We start from the raw sequence: 15,567 nt of genomic DNA, 5'->3' as shown, positions 1-15,567 counted from the left end.
CTGTGCATTCTTGACTTTCTGAGTCAGGAGTACTTGTAAAACAAAGCTTGTATAAAGTGGAGAAAAGGGTCAGACTTTGGTGTGTTATTTTAAGTTGTTGCTTACGTTATCTTCCTTTAATTATAGCAAGCTCAAAATAAGTGTAGCTCGACCCTCTTGGGTTGATGTGACTTTTTTTTGAAGCAATGAGTTTGCATGAGTAGAGCTAATGTTGTGGTTCAGCCCGCTCTTGTTTCAAAATGGCTTTCAGCGAAAACTCGAACAAAATGCTCCAGAGATCTTCAGGATTTTCTACCTACAATCTAAAAAATAAAAAACCCTTTAAATCTCTGTGATGGTGAGAAATGTTTTTAGAGTAATTCATAGCAAAATGCACAATTTCTTTTTTAAAGTAAAGCTTGTGTGGTTCGTTTTAGATTACTTACGTTTGAATCTTTTTTTGAGAGAAAATCTTGCTCTTAAAAATGATACCTAAGCTTACCTTCAGTTTTTTTTTGATGATCATGGACTATAAGCTCACCATGACACAGTAAAAACCTTTCCTTTCAGAATCTTTTTGAGTCCCTCTGCTCTTAAAATGTACCTGGTTAAAGTTCCATCTGAAAAAAGCAAACAAAAAAAAAAACAGACATAAAAAAAGACACCTTTAATATAAAGCAGCTTTAATTAAAAAATAATAATTCTACTCTAAGGGGAATTCATGCTTAGATGAGGATTTCTGGTTGTCATCAGTGCAGATAGCTGCTGTCTTGATAAACTGAACGTCTGCTTCGTGAATAAATTTGGAGGAAACATGGTTCAAAACAGTTCACAACATAGAGCTGAAGAATATGAAGAACACAGAAAAATGTGAATTTCGACTCTACATGTGCTGAGACACAACAACAGTATGGCTAGCAGCTGCTATACACTAAAAACAGTTTTTACCTTTAAGTCTTACAAAACTTTCCTTTTTAAACTTTTCCAAAGAAACTTTTGAAAATAAACTGACTGACGTCGTCATTTTCATTTTCTGGGTGTAACATGGGGTGCACAATCTAAGGATCATGAACTTTTAATGATAAAAAAAATAGAAATTGCGCACATTTTTATTGTGAAACAAGAAAGAAGGAAATGTTCTCAAAAAATTTGTCTGAAAACATAAATGACCATATTTATCTGACCAATCACTCTGAGTATCCACAGAGTCATCCTTAGTTTTTCCTTTTTGCTTTAGTTAAGGTCCACGTAGAAAAAATTTAGCTGGTCACTAAAGTACACGTCAAAAACCTCACATTTCTCAAGGCATCGTGTTAATCAGCAGCAGGATAGTGCAGTCATATCAGGGCAGGGCGGTGCAGCGGTTTGGCTGTCGGCTCACAGGAAGCCTTTCTGTGTGGAGCTTGCATGTTTTCTCTGCGGCTTCTCGTTGGTTTCCTTCAGGTGCTCCTTCCTCCTCCCACAGTCCAAACACATGCATGTTAGGCGCTTTTTGAGTTTTTTGTTTTAAAATAATGTGTAGGTTTTTATTTTATAGGCTTTTGAGATAATTTTGGAGTCACATTAGAGCTGTTTGGGGGTTTTGGTTGGGGGTGTGAGATTGTGGTTTGACCCCTTTAACACTCATTAGTCTGTAGCCTGCTCTGTGACTGCCACCATGCTCTGATTAAAAACAATCTAAATCTGGTTAATAATTTAACAGTTCTCAGAACTTTAAACCCTGTCATTTCCTTCACGTTGACCTCAATGGCATTGGCTCTGTTCTCTAGTTTCAGTGTCTGCAGCCATACTTCAACCAAACAAACCAAACCTGAAGAAAAATGCAACTTTTATTCCTTCATATTTAAGAAGCCATTACTTCTCATGTTTTCTCATTTCTTCCCTGTTCTTATAACAGGAAGTGTTTTACTGAGGCACCTGTTAACAAGAAAAATAACCAAACCAAAGGAACAGCTGCTGTGGTGACAACGCACTGACAATGCCAGGAAGCTCGTCTACCATAGTCATGAAGCTGATATGTCAGCTTTTCTCGCTTTCTTTGTCCCCATTATCTGATTCATTTGTCTCTTAAAGATAAAAACCCAAAGAGATTGTGGGTCTTTTAAATGGTGTCGCAATCAATTTAAATAAATATCTGTGTGTTGCAGATGGAGTTTGCTTGCAGCCATGTTGTTTGCAACTGGAGTCCAGATGGACCAGGTGAGTTTCTTAAAGTGAATCTTTGCCAATGTGACAAATAATGCTCATGCTTGCTATAGTTAGAACCTTTCAAGTACATTAAGCCGGTGAAATGTTGACATCTTTGACCCTGAGTTGCAGAACAGTCTGCGTCTGTTTGTATTAAGTGCCACCAAAAAGGAAGAGAGCGTGCATAACTGCTTAAACCTGTTATAACGAAGGGTTTTTCCTCCAACTATAGGCGTTTTTCCTATGGGGCCCGAGTATGACAACATAGTGCCAGTAAAACAACAAGCAGGTAATTTTCTCACTCATGCACTTGCAAAAAATGTGCACAAGCATGCAGCTCTCATGACGCTGATGGTGATGAACCGTTGCTTTTTTCTGGCCAGAGCGTTGATTAAATTCTCAAGAGCATTGCAGTGAAATAACAGGAAAGCATATTAAGTAGTAATGTGTGTGCGTGCGTGTGTGTGTGTGTGGGCATGCTTGCAAATGCAAGACAGACAAAGAGACGAACTGTGTAGGAGATGTAAAGATAGAGGTTCAACAAGGGAAAGTCCACACAGAGAAAAAGATGTCAGATAGCTCTAATTATCAAGATGTTAGAAGAGTGTGACAGTTAATGCTGATAAAACTAAAAAACCTGTCCAAATCAGTCTGGCTCCACCCCCATTGCCAGTAAAATTGAATTTCTCACCAACACAAATCAATTTCAGTGAAATGAATGTAAGAAATAAAGTAAATATTCCACATATCAAGTATTAACAAGTATTAACGCAGATCATAAAAACAAAAATCAAGATTTGTATTATTTGTTCTGCAGATAGATAGTAAATGGTTGGATAAGCACAACAGAATGGATGGATGGTGACAGATGGCCTGTAGAATTTTTTCTGAGTTCCTCAGGCCTTAAAATGTTGTTGGTTGAAGTTCAATCAGAAAAATCTAACAAAAAGACAGCATTTATTATAAAACAGCTTTCATATTTGCAGCTAGATAGATGGATATTAGGTCTCACAGTGAACGCTTTTATGACTTTTTGGCATTGATGTCACATGACTGTCAATGGTTCGGATTGTTTTGCAATGGTTTATGTGGTTCTTATGGTCCAGTGTGGTCGCAGCCATTCCCCATGTGATGGCCACTGATAACAATTTGCATATTGACGACTGCCAAATCGAGGCCATGGCCTATTGTTACTGGTGCTAGGTTCAGATCATTTTGCGACGGTTTATGTGGTTCCATCTCATCATCTGAGATGGATGCAGTCACTTGGATCAGTGAAGAAATGTTGAGGCGAACAGAATAAACTTTCTGGGATTTCCTTGTCTGGATTATTGAGCATGCATTAAGACATTATTACTTTGGATTGTTTTCAGACTTCATGTTGCATTACTTCTAGGATTAATTCTGATTTCACTCCCAGTTTAGTTTCACTTTCACTTAGTCTTTGGTTAGGTAAGGGAACCAACATTATATGATTCGATTGGGGAAAAGGTCCCCTCTACTTCACCAGACTGAAAATCAGCAGCATGAAGTTTAAACTTTTTGGTTCAAATTTACATCAATAGGTATGGATGAGGTACAACACTGAGTGTTTCTTGTCTTGTGTTTCTACGGTGTATTGACAGACATACAGGCTTTTTGTGCTGGGGTGTTTTTTTCTGTTCTCAACCTCTTCTCCCATTAGCAGCTCAGTCTGAGTGGAGTTTTTTTCCCCTCTTCCTCTCACCTCATGTTATGAATTGTGTTGTTTTTTCCTATCAGCCTACCTCTCTGACATGTCTTCCCAATGTGATGTTTGTGTAAAGTTTGGTCAGAGGGCTCCTTTGTAAGTGTGCATGCGCCATTAGCGTGCTGCCTGCTGTAACCTATAATTTCCTTCGGGATTAATAAAGTATTTCTGATTTAGATTCTAATTTAAAATCTGTAAGACAGGGTGGAGGCTCTGTCATGGTTTGTGGCTGTATATCAACCAGAGGTGTTAAGCTCATTTTCATGCAGAAAAAAATGAAGCCGCTGCATGTCAGATGCTATCCAGAATGTACTATTTTTGCCTTACACCAACAGGAATAAATCATGGCTTCTGTTTCTGTTTGTTCATTTAAAGATAAAGGAGATAGTACTGAAATTAGTAAGATTACGGTCAGCTGATTAAAAAGCTCCTGGGTTTCCTAAAAAGGCCTGACATTCATGCTAATATATAGCTGACAGTTAGTATACAAGGAATAAACAATACAGAGTAGAAATGTGATAACTAAACTAAAGGGCAAGTGTGACCACCTGACTAATGTAATATTTTTTTGTTTGTTTGCTTGTTTTTAAGGAGAGTGAATTTTAAATTTACAACTCAAAATTTAAAGAGACAAAATCAGCTGTTAATTTTCACAATCTTTGATCGGATCAGCTGTAGCCATTTCCTTTAGGTCCATGGGTTGGTGGAAGTTTTATTCTGATAGACCTTTAATGTTTTAAGACAAGTTTTGAAAGAAGATTTTAAAAGGATCTCACATATGCACATCAGATAATGACTGCAGTGAGGTAATAAAGCCATAGCCTGGACTCTGCATGTCCTAGAGAACGTGTCACTTGATACGTTTTGCTTTTGTAGGCTATTTATTCAGTGTTTCCTTGTTACTTCAGATGAGGTTCCTCCACCGCTGCCCCCTCGTCGACTGAGGAAACCTCGGCCTACTTCTCTTCCTCTTTACAACAATTCCTCCTTCGAGCCTCCGTCTGCTCCTCCCTCCCTCCCTCCTCCTGTTCCTCCCAGACGTGAGTTTGATTTGCCAGTCTTTCCTTATGTTTTATATTTGATATTTAATCTTTCTCTCTCTCTCATTTCCTTTTTGCGTTTCATCAGTTGACAAGCTGGAAGGATTAACCAGGTTGAAGGCCAACGTCAACGTTGTCTCACTCAATGTTGGAAAACTGGTTGACACTAGTCAAGGTCAGGGGGCACACACATGCAAACACACTTCCTTCCAAGATTTTTGGGGATTTTATTAATCTCTTTTCTTTCTTTGCTTATCAGACTCAGGCATGGAGACTTTTCAAAGGCCAGTGATTTGTGGGAAATGTAGTGCTGCTTTGTCATGTCTCAGTTCGTTACAGAAGAACGTGAGTGGTAATTTAATTGCCGAATTTTTTATTTCTTTGGATTCAACCAATTGATTAACTGGTTTCCACTGGACAAAGGTAGTTGAAACAAACAAAAGCAAATCCTCTTCTTCTTGTGCAGGTTTGGCGATGTGAGTTCTGTGGATATGAAAACAGCGTAGACGAAAGTTTAGCTGCTTTGTGCATTGGCCAGCGAGCCGGTGTGCGCAGTGATGACCTTTACCTGCCCAGACAGAGTGAAGACGACTATCAGAACTTAGAGGACACGCTAGTTGTTTTCTGCGTGGACACTTCTGGCAGCATGAGCGTTACTACAGAGGTGTGTGGATTGCATTATTCAAACACACTGCGGGTAAAATTCCTACAGTCATTGTTTATCAAAAGCTGGAGGCTACCCTTGTGGTTGCAAAAAGAGTTCTTGCATGATTCAAAAGCTTGTAGGATCGCCTTGAGCATAAAATAACTTGAAGTAAATGCATTTCTGTATGATTTTATCAGTCGTCAAGTCCTCAGTGAAGAATATTATTCCACTCTCATTTAAGTGTGTTGCTTTAGTTGATTGAGTTTTGCAGGCATCCATTTATGGACAGCTCTGTTAAGGTCCTGCCACAGAACAGGACGTGCCACAGCGTTTCAGTGAGTTTGAGGTCTGGACTCTGAATTGGATCATCTGGATTCTTTTCTTTTTTAGACATTCAGTTGTAGATTTTGTGTGTTCTTGTCCTGTTGTATGATATAATTTGGACAAAGCTTTAGCTGTCGGACAGATGGGCTTACATTTGATTCTAAAATAAAGAATGGTATGCAGAGGAGTTGTTGGTTGACTCAATGACAACAAGGTGCCCAGGTCCTGTAGCTGCAATCAGCATCCACACAATATAGGTGTTTATGATGATATGCTGTGTTTGGGTTTCACTCTACATTGTGGCCAAACCTCCCACTTTGATCTCGTCTGTGCAGTCTTGTCTCTGTCAAGTTTTGTGTTTTGCTCAGATGCAAGTTTATTTACTTTTTATTTATTTATTTATTTTAGACAGAGAGAGAGAGAGAAAAGGGTTTCTTCTGGCAATCCTTCCAAACAAGCCGTACTTGTTCAGTCTTTTTCTAATGGCACTGTCAAGATTTTTTACATTTAACATGCTAACTCAGTCTGAGATGCACCTCTCAAGTTTCTTGCAGTTTATGTAAGCACTGCACAATCTGTTCTTCGGGTGGACTTACTGGGACATCCACTCTTAAAAAGATTGTGGCATTGTGGTAACATATAGCTAAATACCAAAATGTCTGCTGTCATCGAGGTGCCTACACTCACTTGTTATCAGTTAAACAAGTGTAATTAATTAGCAGCACCTGGCTGCTACTTACCTTCTGAATACCTGTAGTAGCAGTAAAGAGACATTCAGTTTTCCACAGTTGAAACCTCTTTTCCACATGATTGTAGGTTAATTAAATCACAATAAAACTCCATTTGAAATGTTCAGTCTTATCATGTTTGCTCTGCTTTAGGTTCCATCAAGCAATGGCTCTGTAACATACGTATCCAGACTAGAGGTGAGAGGATAATTTGTTGTGGTTTGATTGGCTGAGCTGCATTAACATAATCATTTTGTTTTAAAGTTTGTGCTGTTTTGGTATGTCTTCACAGGGTATGCAGGATGCCCTCTACAGGGCACTATTCACCATAAAGCAACGGTCCCCTCATCGGAGGGTGGCTCTGGTGACATTTAACGATGAGGTAGGAGATGTAGCGGTAGTAGTAGTAGTATTAATTATAACACTGATTCTTGTATGCTGCTTTTTTGAATCTTTCTTTTTTGTGAACATTTAAATACAAATATAAGTGTTATCCCATCCAACTAGCATGTGGTAAAAGATTGTAAAAGGTGTTTAGTATTCATTATGTCTTTGGACTCCAGAAATCACAATGAGAACAAATCATTATGGTTGATTCAGACTGAACCTGGGGTCCTTATCAGGAGTGGGGATGCTAAAGCTTTAGGTATTTTGCTGTCTACCTTAAAACAACGACAACAAAAACTAAATTTATTTTTTTTACCTTTTACTCTACTGTTACATTTTTTTTTACTTCCATGCGATCTTTCTCATTTTTTGAGTAGAATAGAATAGAAAAGCCCTTTATTGTCTTTCCTATGGTTTTGGGGGTTTTTTTGGCCAATTTTAATCTATATGAATATATAATCGTGTCACTCAAGATATAATGAATATTTAATTGCATTCCTCTATGTTGCTATAACTAAGTACATTGCTCCAATTTTACCTCAATGTTGTAAAATAGAAAAATCAGTGGAGCAGATCATAAGACGTCCTTGTTCATAGAACCAGACTTATAAAGTCCATTGAATCCCTTATTTATCACTACATGAGAGAATTTTAAATGTTTTCCTGTTTTTGTCCCCTTTGGACCTTGCATAATTGACAGTTATGTAGCCTGGCCCACAAAAACAAGAGGACTTCCTGTTTACCATGATGAACTGTCATGCTCTGTAGAAGATGGCTCTTCAGCAGACAGAAGGGAGAAGCAATCTGCCCTCATCTGCCAGAGAATTTGTTTTTTTGTCAAAATTTGAATTAAATGTTGAAGACATTAAATGAAGAAGACCTTATAAATCTCCTGCCCCTGGAGTACTCTAACTACATTCTGCTGGTTTCACAGGTTGTAATATATGGTGATGGTACTAGTGCTCCTATCACACTCAGGGATTGGGCGCTAGTTGACTACGACCATATATGGGAAAAGGGTGTGACTTACCACATCCCACACTGTATCGCTGAGACCTACAACCACCTAATACAGAGGGTCAAAGAGTAAGTGTTAGAAGTGTTTTAGAAACATGGAAGAATGCTCTGTACAGTCTGAAACACTCTTTGTTTTCTCCACATCTCTGACTCTAGACTCAGGGAACATGGAGCCACGTGTCTTGGTCCCGCAGCATTAGCCTCCGTTGCCATGGCTTCAAGGTACCCCGGGTCAAAAGTGAGTAAATGAGCGGTCAGATATCAGATTGGGACAACTGAGTGCTGTGACTGTCACCACTATTAACAAGAACCTTGCGGCTGTTGTGATTTACAGGTCATTTTATGTACTGATGGCAAAGCAAACATCGGACTGGGAGAGATGGAGGAAGCTCCCTCTCTGACTCCTTCTGCCTTTACTCCATATTTCTATACTCAGCTGGCTCTAGATGCGGTACAGAAGGGGTAAGGGCTCACATGCATGCACAAAGTTGTTGAGCATTTGTCAAGGGACAGGATGAAGTTTACAGACTCTTGTGTGGCAGGTAAATGATTGCTCACCAGAGACATGGTTAACGCAATTAAACATTGACAAATGCTGAATGTTTAATTGCGTTAACCATGTCTCTGGTGAACAATCATTTACCTGCCACACAAGAGTCTGCCTCAAAGTCAGACAGGCACCACCTCTGCTCCTAAACACAGCAGCTGATAAGAATAGTCCTGTTTTGTTTTGCAGATTTAAGTGTAAACTTCATCCTGTCCTCTTCGAGTATTGAAATTGTGTGGTATTTAGAGATATTCCTGTCAAATATTGATCGTAGGCGATCGTGACTCAAGAGTTGGGAGTTTTCCTTGTAATCGGAAGGTTGCTGGTTCGAGCCCTGGCTCCAACAGTCTCGGTCGTGGTGTCCTTGGGCAAGACACTTCACCCGTTGCCTACTGGTGGTGGTCAGAGGGCCCGGTGGCACCAGTGTCTGCCACCGCCGCCATCACCTGTGTGTGAATGGGTGGATAACTGGATGTGTAAAGCGCTTTGGGGTCCTTAGGGACTAAGTAAAGAGCTATACAAATATAGATAAATGGCCATTTACCATTTCAAATCTTTTACTTTTTTCTGTTTACAGAGTATATTTGTTTTAATTTTAATTACACAGTCCCGATCAAAAGTTTATGAACACTTGAAAAATGACAAAAAAAATCATATTTTGCATGGTTGGATCTTAACAAGGTTCCTGACAGAACAGATTCAAGTGCAGACTGTGTAATTAAAGCAAAAGATTTTTATTTTCAATACCAGCTGATCAAAAGTTTAGGACCGCATGCCTTTAAAAGGCCAAATTTGTGCAAAAATGTGGGTTCATTGTCATTTTCTGTCAGATAGTCACACTGTCATGATGTTCTGATGGCAAAGGCAAAAAAACGTCCCTTTTTGAACGTGGTCGGGTTGTTGAACTGCATAAGCAGAGTCTCTCGGAACATGCCATCGCCTCTGAGGTGGGACGCAGTAAAACAGTCATTTGGAATTTCTTAAATGATCCTGGGGGTTATGGAACAAAAAAGTCAAGTGGAAGACCCAAAACAATTTCACCAGCACTGGATCCAATTGGCTGTCTGTCAAGACACTGGACAATTCCCGAACCAAATTAAGGCCGTTACTGGTGCCAACTGCAGCCCCCTAACCATCAGACAGCATATAGTTTGAAGGGCCTCAAAAACAAAAAACGTCTTCAATGGTATCGTCTCCTTGAATGCCACAGAACTGACCATGTGGACTTTGCAAGAGAGAACTAAACATGGGACATTGAAAGGTGGAATAAAGTTTATTCTCTGATGAAATTTTTTTTTAACCTTGATGGTCCTGATGGTTTCCAACGTTACTGGCATGACAAGTAGATCCAACCTTAGATGTTTTCTATGCGTCACAGTGGAGGGGACACAATAATGGTCTGGGGTGATTTTTCCTTCAGTTTAACAATGGAGCTTGTGCAGAGGCATCAAACGGCCACTGATTTCTGTTTTGGGGGCAATTACAGGGTTTTTTTTTTTGGAGGTGTGGTCCTAAACTTTTGATCAGCTGTAAAACAGCTGATTTCAGTTTAAGCATTGTTTTCAATAAATTATGCATGCTCAAAAAACCTCCCATTTCTTCTTATTGCATGTTGAAGCTCTACTTGGAACCTTGTTAAGATCCAGCCATGCAAAATATGATTTGTTTTGCCATTTTTCAAGTATTCTTAAACTTTTGATTGGGATTGTAAAAATAAAACCGTCAGTCAAAATAAAACAGTGGGGAAAAAAAAAGAAAAAAAAAAGAAATGCTTGTGAGGAGAGGTTCACAATGACCAGAATCTGGAACAGAACAAAGACGTCAACATCTGGTGAAGTTTAAGAGCCTTTACTCCAGTGCAAATCAGTTGACTTGTAGCTTATCAGCACAAAAAAGTCACTTTGTTGGGATAAACAAAGTAAAAACTGGAAACATATGCTTTGTTCTGGAGTAGAAATGGAGAATTTACTACTAAGACTTCATTTTACAGCTACATGCTACAGTTTGTACACTCTTTTATATACTCTTTGCACATGTACTCTACAGCATTCCAGAATTCAGACTCACCTGGCTACAGCAGGGTGTCTAGCTCAAACCTTTGAACTTTTCACATCTGCATGAACTGAGCACATCAGCCACAAGACCTGTCTAATTCTGTGAAAAACATATCTCTTTCTTTCCTTTTTCAGAGTCATAATATCAGTAATGACTTTTGAAGGGACAGACTGTCGCCTGGCTGATATTGGTAAACTGGCAGATGCTACGGGAGGAAGAGTGAGATAGACACAAATTAATTCACACAAGCAAACACAAAGAAGAACATATTACTGTAACTCTTGCTCCTTGGCTTGCGCAGGTAAATATTGTCAGCATTGGCACGGTAGCAAGAGAGATTCAATCGGTCTCCGAAGATAACGTCCTAGCTACAGGAGTCAAAGCAACCCTGCTCGCTTCTGATGGAGTGTGAGTGGCAACGTAAAAACACTGCCACATAAACATTTTACATACTCGATTGTATGTTAGTCTAATAACAATAATAATATAGAGTGGTGCAGTGGTATCCAAAATATTAATTTCCTTTGTTTCCTTCTTTTATTTTCACTCTTCTCTCTCTTTCACTTTAGGTATTTTCCATATGAGGATGAAAACAATCACAAACTGGTAAGAGAGATTGGGAATGTCACCAAAGGTCTGGAGATCACCTTCCAGTTTGCTGTAAAACCTGATTTTATGGAATGTAGGTCAACTCTGCTGTATTATTACTGCTTAAAAATCATTTTTAGTGCAGAAAGCATTTAATAGAATCAACCAAAGTCTAATCTATTTTGTTATATATTGGTCTGTATTCACCAGTTTTTCTCCAGAAAGGAATGCTTCCATTCCAAATGCAGCTCAGCTTCAAGACCAGAGACCAACACAGAATCACTCGCATCATCACCGAACAGCGACCAGCAACTACCTGCAGGTAAAAAGCTGGAGCTGGGTGTTAAATACTTTTAGAATCATTAACTTAAATGTGTTCCAGTTAATCATAAAATATATTTATATATTTAATTTCATCTTGTTTATCTGTCTGTCTGAAGTCGGATTTTTGCAGGTAGACTTAACATGGCAGTGCTCGATGTTCACTGCGCACAGCTCTGTGCCAGTTTAACCATGGAGGGTAAAGTGCAGGAGGCACAAAGGCAGCTGAAAGCACAGCAAGACCTGCTGCAACAAGTCAGGTATGAGTCTTGTAGAGGATACATGGAGAAAAAGGTAATAATGAATGCACATATGAGAGCTTCAGTAGCCAGCTATTAAGGCACTGATAATGTATGCTGCATGCTATTGTTGTGATGAATCCTGTAAAAAGTCAATGAAAGCCAGACCGAAATCTGTTTTTACTACAAGCATTTTTATTATTATGGTTTACACAAAATTTATAAGAAATGTGAAGAAGTGTTTACTTTGTAGAAGTGACAGAAAGTGGCTAAAACAACTCTATATAGATCCCAGATAATATAGCTTCTGTTTTCTGCAACATTTGGCCACTCAGTGTTTCAGGAATTAAATTTGAGACACCACGTGCATAAAATGGTCATTAAACTTTATCATACAGAGAAAAGAAGTTCTCCTAAAAACAAACTAACTTACCTTAGTATTCTTTTATATAGTCCAAACGTAAAGTGTTACACATTATGTTGAGGAATAATTATGCAAATATTCTCAACTTTATTACTTTTGTGTAGTTACTGCTGCCTGCCTTTGTAGGAAAGATATTTTCCAAGTGTGGCATTTAATCTCTTGTCACTATTTTATTACTACCGGACATTTAAACTTTTATAAATATTCAGATTATTATTTTTTAAATCCCTATAACAATAAATAGCAAAGCAGATATGTATGCAGATCTTAGTACACATTGAATGGGGGGGATCTAGACCCATCAGTTCACCTGTACTGTGGGGCCACTGAGCCACCACCTGATCATTTTACGTTAACGGTTGAAGTGAGTAGAAGAAAGTGGAATGGTTTTAAGGGGTTAGAGTTCAAGTGTGTGTGTGACTTTACTGTGTTGTAGGCAGTAACAGTGCCTCTTTCTAAACTACAGCAAGTGGAGGCCAATCCAAAAGGAAGAGAGTATGTATGGTAACTGGATGGAAACCATGACGACAATTTGTGAGGACATTACCACGGAATCCCAGGTATTCATACACTTTTTTAATGAAGACAATTAGATGAAATATCACACAGTGAGTTGTATCATTATATAAACCCTTTGTTTATGTAGCATGAACATTTTGGAAGTATTCATTTTTATTTTATTTTTACATGTGTCAGATGTTGTGTTTGTCTGTGACTGAGCAGGCAAAGAGTTGGAAAATCGTACTTTTATACAACTGCCAATCAAGCAGCACAAGAATTCATGAAACATTAATCAGATGTTGTGCACTCGTAATCTTTCTTTTTTTATTTGTTTTTTGTCTGCACATACATTGCAACAGATCAACAACAAAGTTAATACTAACTTCTAACAGTCGTAAATATGAAAATATAGCCCTCACCCTATAAATTTTAACTTGAGTAAATACTAAACTCAGAGTGAGAATGAGCTTATTGAACTCCATCACAGCCCCTTAATGGTCAGCACCTTTCAAGCAACCACAGTGAATAAAGTTTTTATAGCTACTTTTTGAACCTCTCCATAGACGAAAATTTTGCAATTAGTGCAAGAGTACAAGATCCACTGGAACAAGATATTAGATTTTGTTTATTGGTCTGTTTATGAGTTTGTAAAAAATAGTTATTCACAGATTATCAATTTTTTTACATCTATTACAGCTGACTCTTTCTGATGAAGCAGCTAAGGTGGTGTACCAGATGAAGAGAGCCAGCAGTGTCAGAAACAACAACAACAGCAGCAACACAGTTAATGTCCAAAAGAAGACCACAAAGAAGAAAAAGGCTGTCATGGAGGCTGTGTAAATTAAAAGACAAAACAAAACTGTTTATTAAGCAATTAATTTTACAGCAGTGAGAGAACCATAGTTTCTTTTTATTTAAGAAGCCCAGAGTACAGACAGGCAAATGTATATGACTAAAAATCTTCTGTGTCTGAGATGCTGTTGTACAATAGATTCAATAAGAGCTCCTACCTCTTTGCTTATTCCACGCCTAATTATTGAGCTGGAAATGGATACAATTTTTCCAACACTGATCTACTCTAGAAAAACTGTACGAGGAGTTTTATCACATTTTTAAATGCAAAATCTCATAAACTGAAGAATTTAGAGTGGTTGTAACTGATTTCGTAGAAGCTGTTACGATTATAGTTTTCTTTGTATTGTAATTATATTTCTTAATAGTCTACAACAGAGATGGGCAGTAACGAGTAAAGTAAGGCATTAATACTGCAAAAAAGGTCATTAGATTACTGTTACTTTCCCGTAAGCACGCTGCGTTACTGCGTTACTCTCACATTGCGTTTGTGAGAGTGTCTCATGACAATGACATAAACGAGTGCGACGTTCGTGGCAACTGTGTGCAGATCAACAATGGATAATATAACGAGTGCAGGAGTATGAGGTGCAGTATTTAATGCGTGGAAGTACTGACCTTACTTTGAGTTTGATTCCGTAAAAAGTGACAAAATCATCAGCATCTGCTGCTCACTGTCTGGGAAGAAAATTTCTTTTTACAGGGAAAAAACCCCTAATCTTCAGAGCAAGCACTGAGTATGCTGCCACGGCAATGTGAAATTCAAAGAGAAACTCCCAGATCCTTCCTCTGACATGACCACTGCGGCATACCTGCACCAGGGCAAACATCCGCCTACCCCACTTTTTTATTTATTTTCTGCTGTGTTTTACTTGCATCTATTTGAAAGAGTGAGTGTAAACACCAAAAAAATTTTTATTTTATGTGCAGGAATGTGCAGAAAATAGGTTTAAATGTTAAACAAATTTCTTCCAGTCAGAGAATGGTGCATATAATTTAATTTTTGCTTGATGCATTAAGTTAAAATATTAAAACTAATAAAACTAGTTTTAAAAGGAGACTTTTTCATTTGATTACATTTTGTATGATGGATTGTGCAGAAAAAGTAGAATTGGGCTGAAAGATCTATCGCTTTATCACCTATTCAGGTTGTAAATCATGTTTTTAAAAAGTCAGTTCAAGTAATGGGATTACTTTTGAGGGGAAATAATCAGTAATTAGTTACTGATTACTGTCAATTTGGTCATGACAATTTGCATATTAATAATCAAGGAACTGACCTCCCAGTCCATTGTTCCTTCAGTGGGCTGGTTTCAGTCATTATTCAAATGTACTGTTTATAAGACTGGGGAAACCTGCAGTCAGCTGAGACTGAACAAGTCACTGTGACGAAACGTTTCTCCCACTGACAACGCTAAGTCCAGAACATAATCAACCTTTTGAGACTGTCAATTTGATCCAAATATTTAGACCAAATTGAACTTTCTACACAAATGACAAAAAAAATTATTGGCCAAATTAAAGTCAAATTTGAAGTGTGATTGCAACAAATAATTCTTTTGTTGAATTTATCATATGTAGACCATACAGGTTCTTTTAGTATCAAGGACTGTTGTTTCTGAATTAAGACTGACAAAAAGTTTATGAGAACTGCCTTAAATCAGTCAGCAAAAAATGTAGCCAAACAAATGTGCTTTTATTTGATTTCTGTTTTAGAGGAATTTTTGTAAAACAAAATGAAACAGTTTTATTTGTTTCATGTGTAATAAATGAACGTGTTTGACATTTCTAAATTAGTCCTGTTTTTATTATATTACAAGAATATTGTTTTTAGTAATGCGATAATAATGCGATTTCATGTGGGATTATTCTGATCTTTACTGGAATTCACATCTGTGACATCAAGCAGTAAAATTTATAATGACAAAAATGTATGAATAACAGCAAATTCATTATATAGTGAAGCACATTTAAACTGATCTATGTTTGATGATATTCATTTG

At 37.9% G+C, this 15,567-nt stretch overlaps 1 protein-coding gene across 1 annotated transcript; it reads left to right on the top strand.

Annotated features, from left to right (window-relative positions):
* The first annotated feature begins 2,049 nt into the window (after positions 1 to 2,049).
* LOC147335088 (circularly permutated Ras protein 1) lies at positions 2,050 to 15,337 on the top strand. The gene is made up of 18 exons (XM_086275954.1): positions 2,050 to 2,178; positions 2,399 to 2,455; positions 4,804 to 4,935; positions 5,024 to 5,110; positions 5,195 to 5,280; positions 5,402 to 5,599; positions 6,787 to 6,831; positions 6,926 to 7,015; positions 7,955 to 8,106; positions 8,194 to 8,275; positions 8,372 to 8,499; positions 10,774 to 10,858; positions 10,941 to 11,047; positions 11,209 to 11,321; positions 11,438 to 11,549; positions 11,668 to 11,808; positions 12,678 to 12,771; positions 13,409 to 15,337. Exons 1-18 carry the CDS (start codon positions 2,127 to 2,129, stop codon positions 13,550 to 13,552), a joined length of 1,905 nt encoding a protein of 634 aa, XP_086132080.1. The 5' UTR covers positions 2,050 to 2,126; the 3' UTR covers positions 13,553 to 15,337.
* Positions 15,338 to 15,567: the final 230 nt, after the last annotated feature.

The sequence above is a fragment of the Aulonocara sp. 'chitande type north' Nkhata Bay genome, linkage group LG3 (assembly GCF_057382095.1).
Source record: "Aulonocara sp. 'chitande type north' Nkhata Bay isolate Kocher_YH1m ecotype deep benthic linkage group LG3, A_spYH_male_GT1.1, whole genome shotgun sequence".
Lineage (NCBI taxonomy): Eukaryota > Metazoa > Chordata > Actinopteri > Cichliformes > Cichlidae > Aulonocara > Aulonocara sp. 'chitande type north' Nkhata Bay.
Note: the sequence above shows the minus strand (reverse complement) of the source record. Positions and strands in the feature narration are given on the sequence as shown.

Bases quoted from the DNA above. Each gene is read 5' to 3' on its own strand.
- LOC147335088 (XM_086275954.1), top strand. From the start codon at position 2,127: ATGGAGTTTGCTTGCAGCCATGTTGTTTGCAACTGGAGTCCAGATGGA. The intron at 7,016-7,954 runs GTAGGAGATGTA...CTGGTTTCACAG, and splicing joins TGGTGACATTTAACGATGAG to GTTGTAATATATGGTGATGG. The intron at 12,772-13,408 runs GTATTCATACAC...CATCTATTACAG, and splicing joins ACATTACCACGGAATCCCAG to CTGACTCTTTCTGATGAAGC.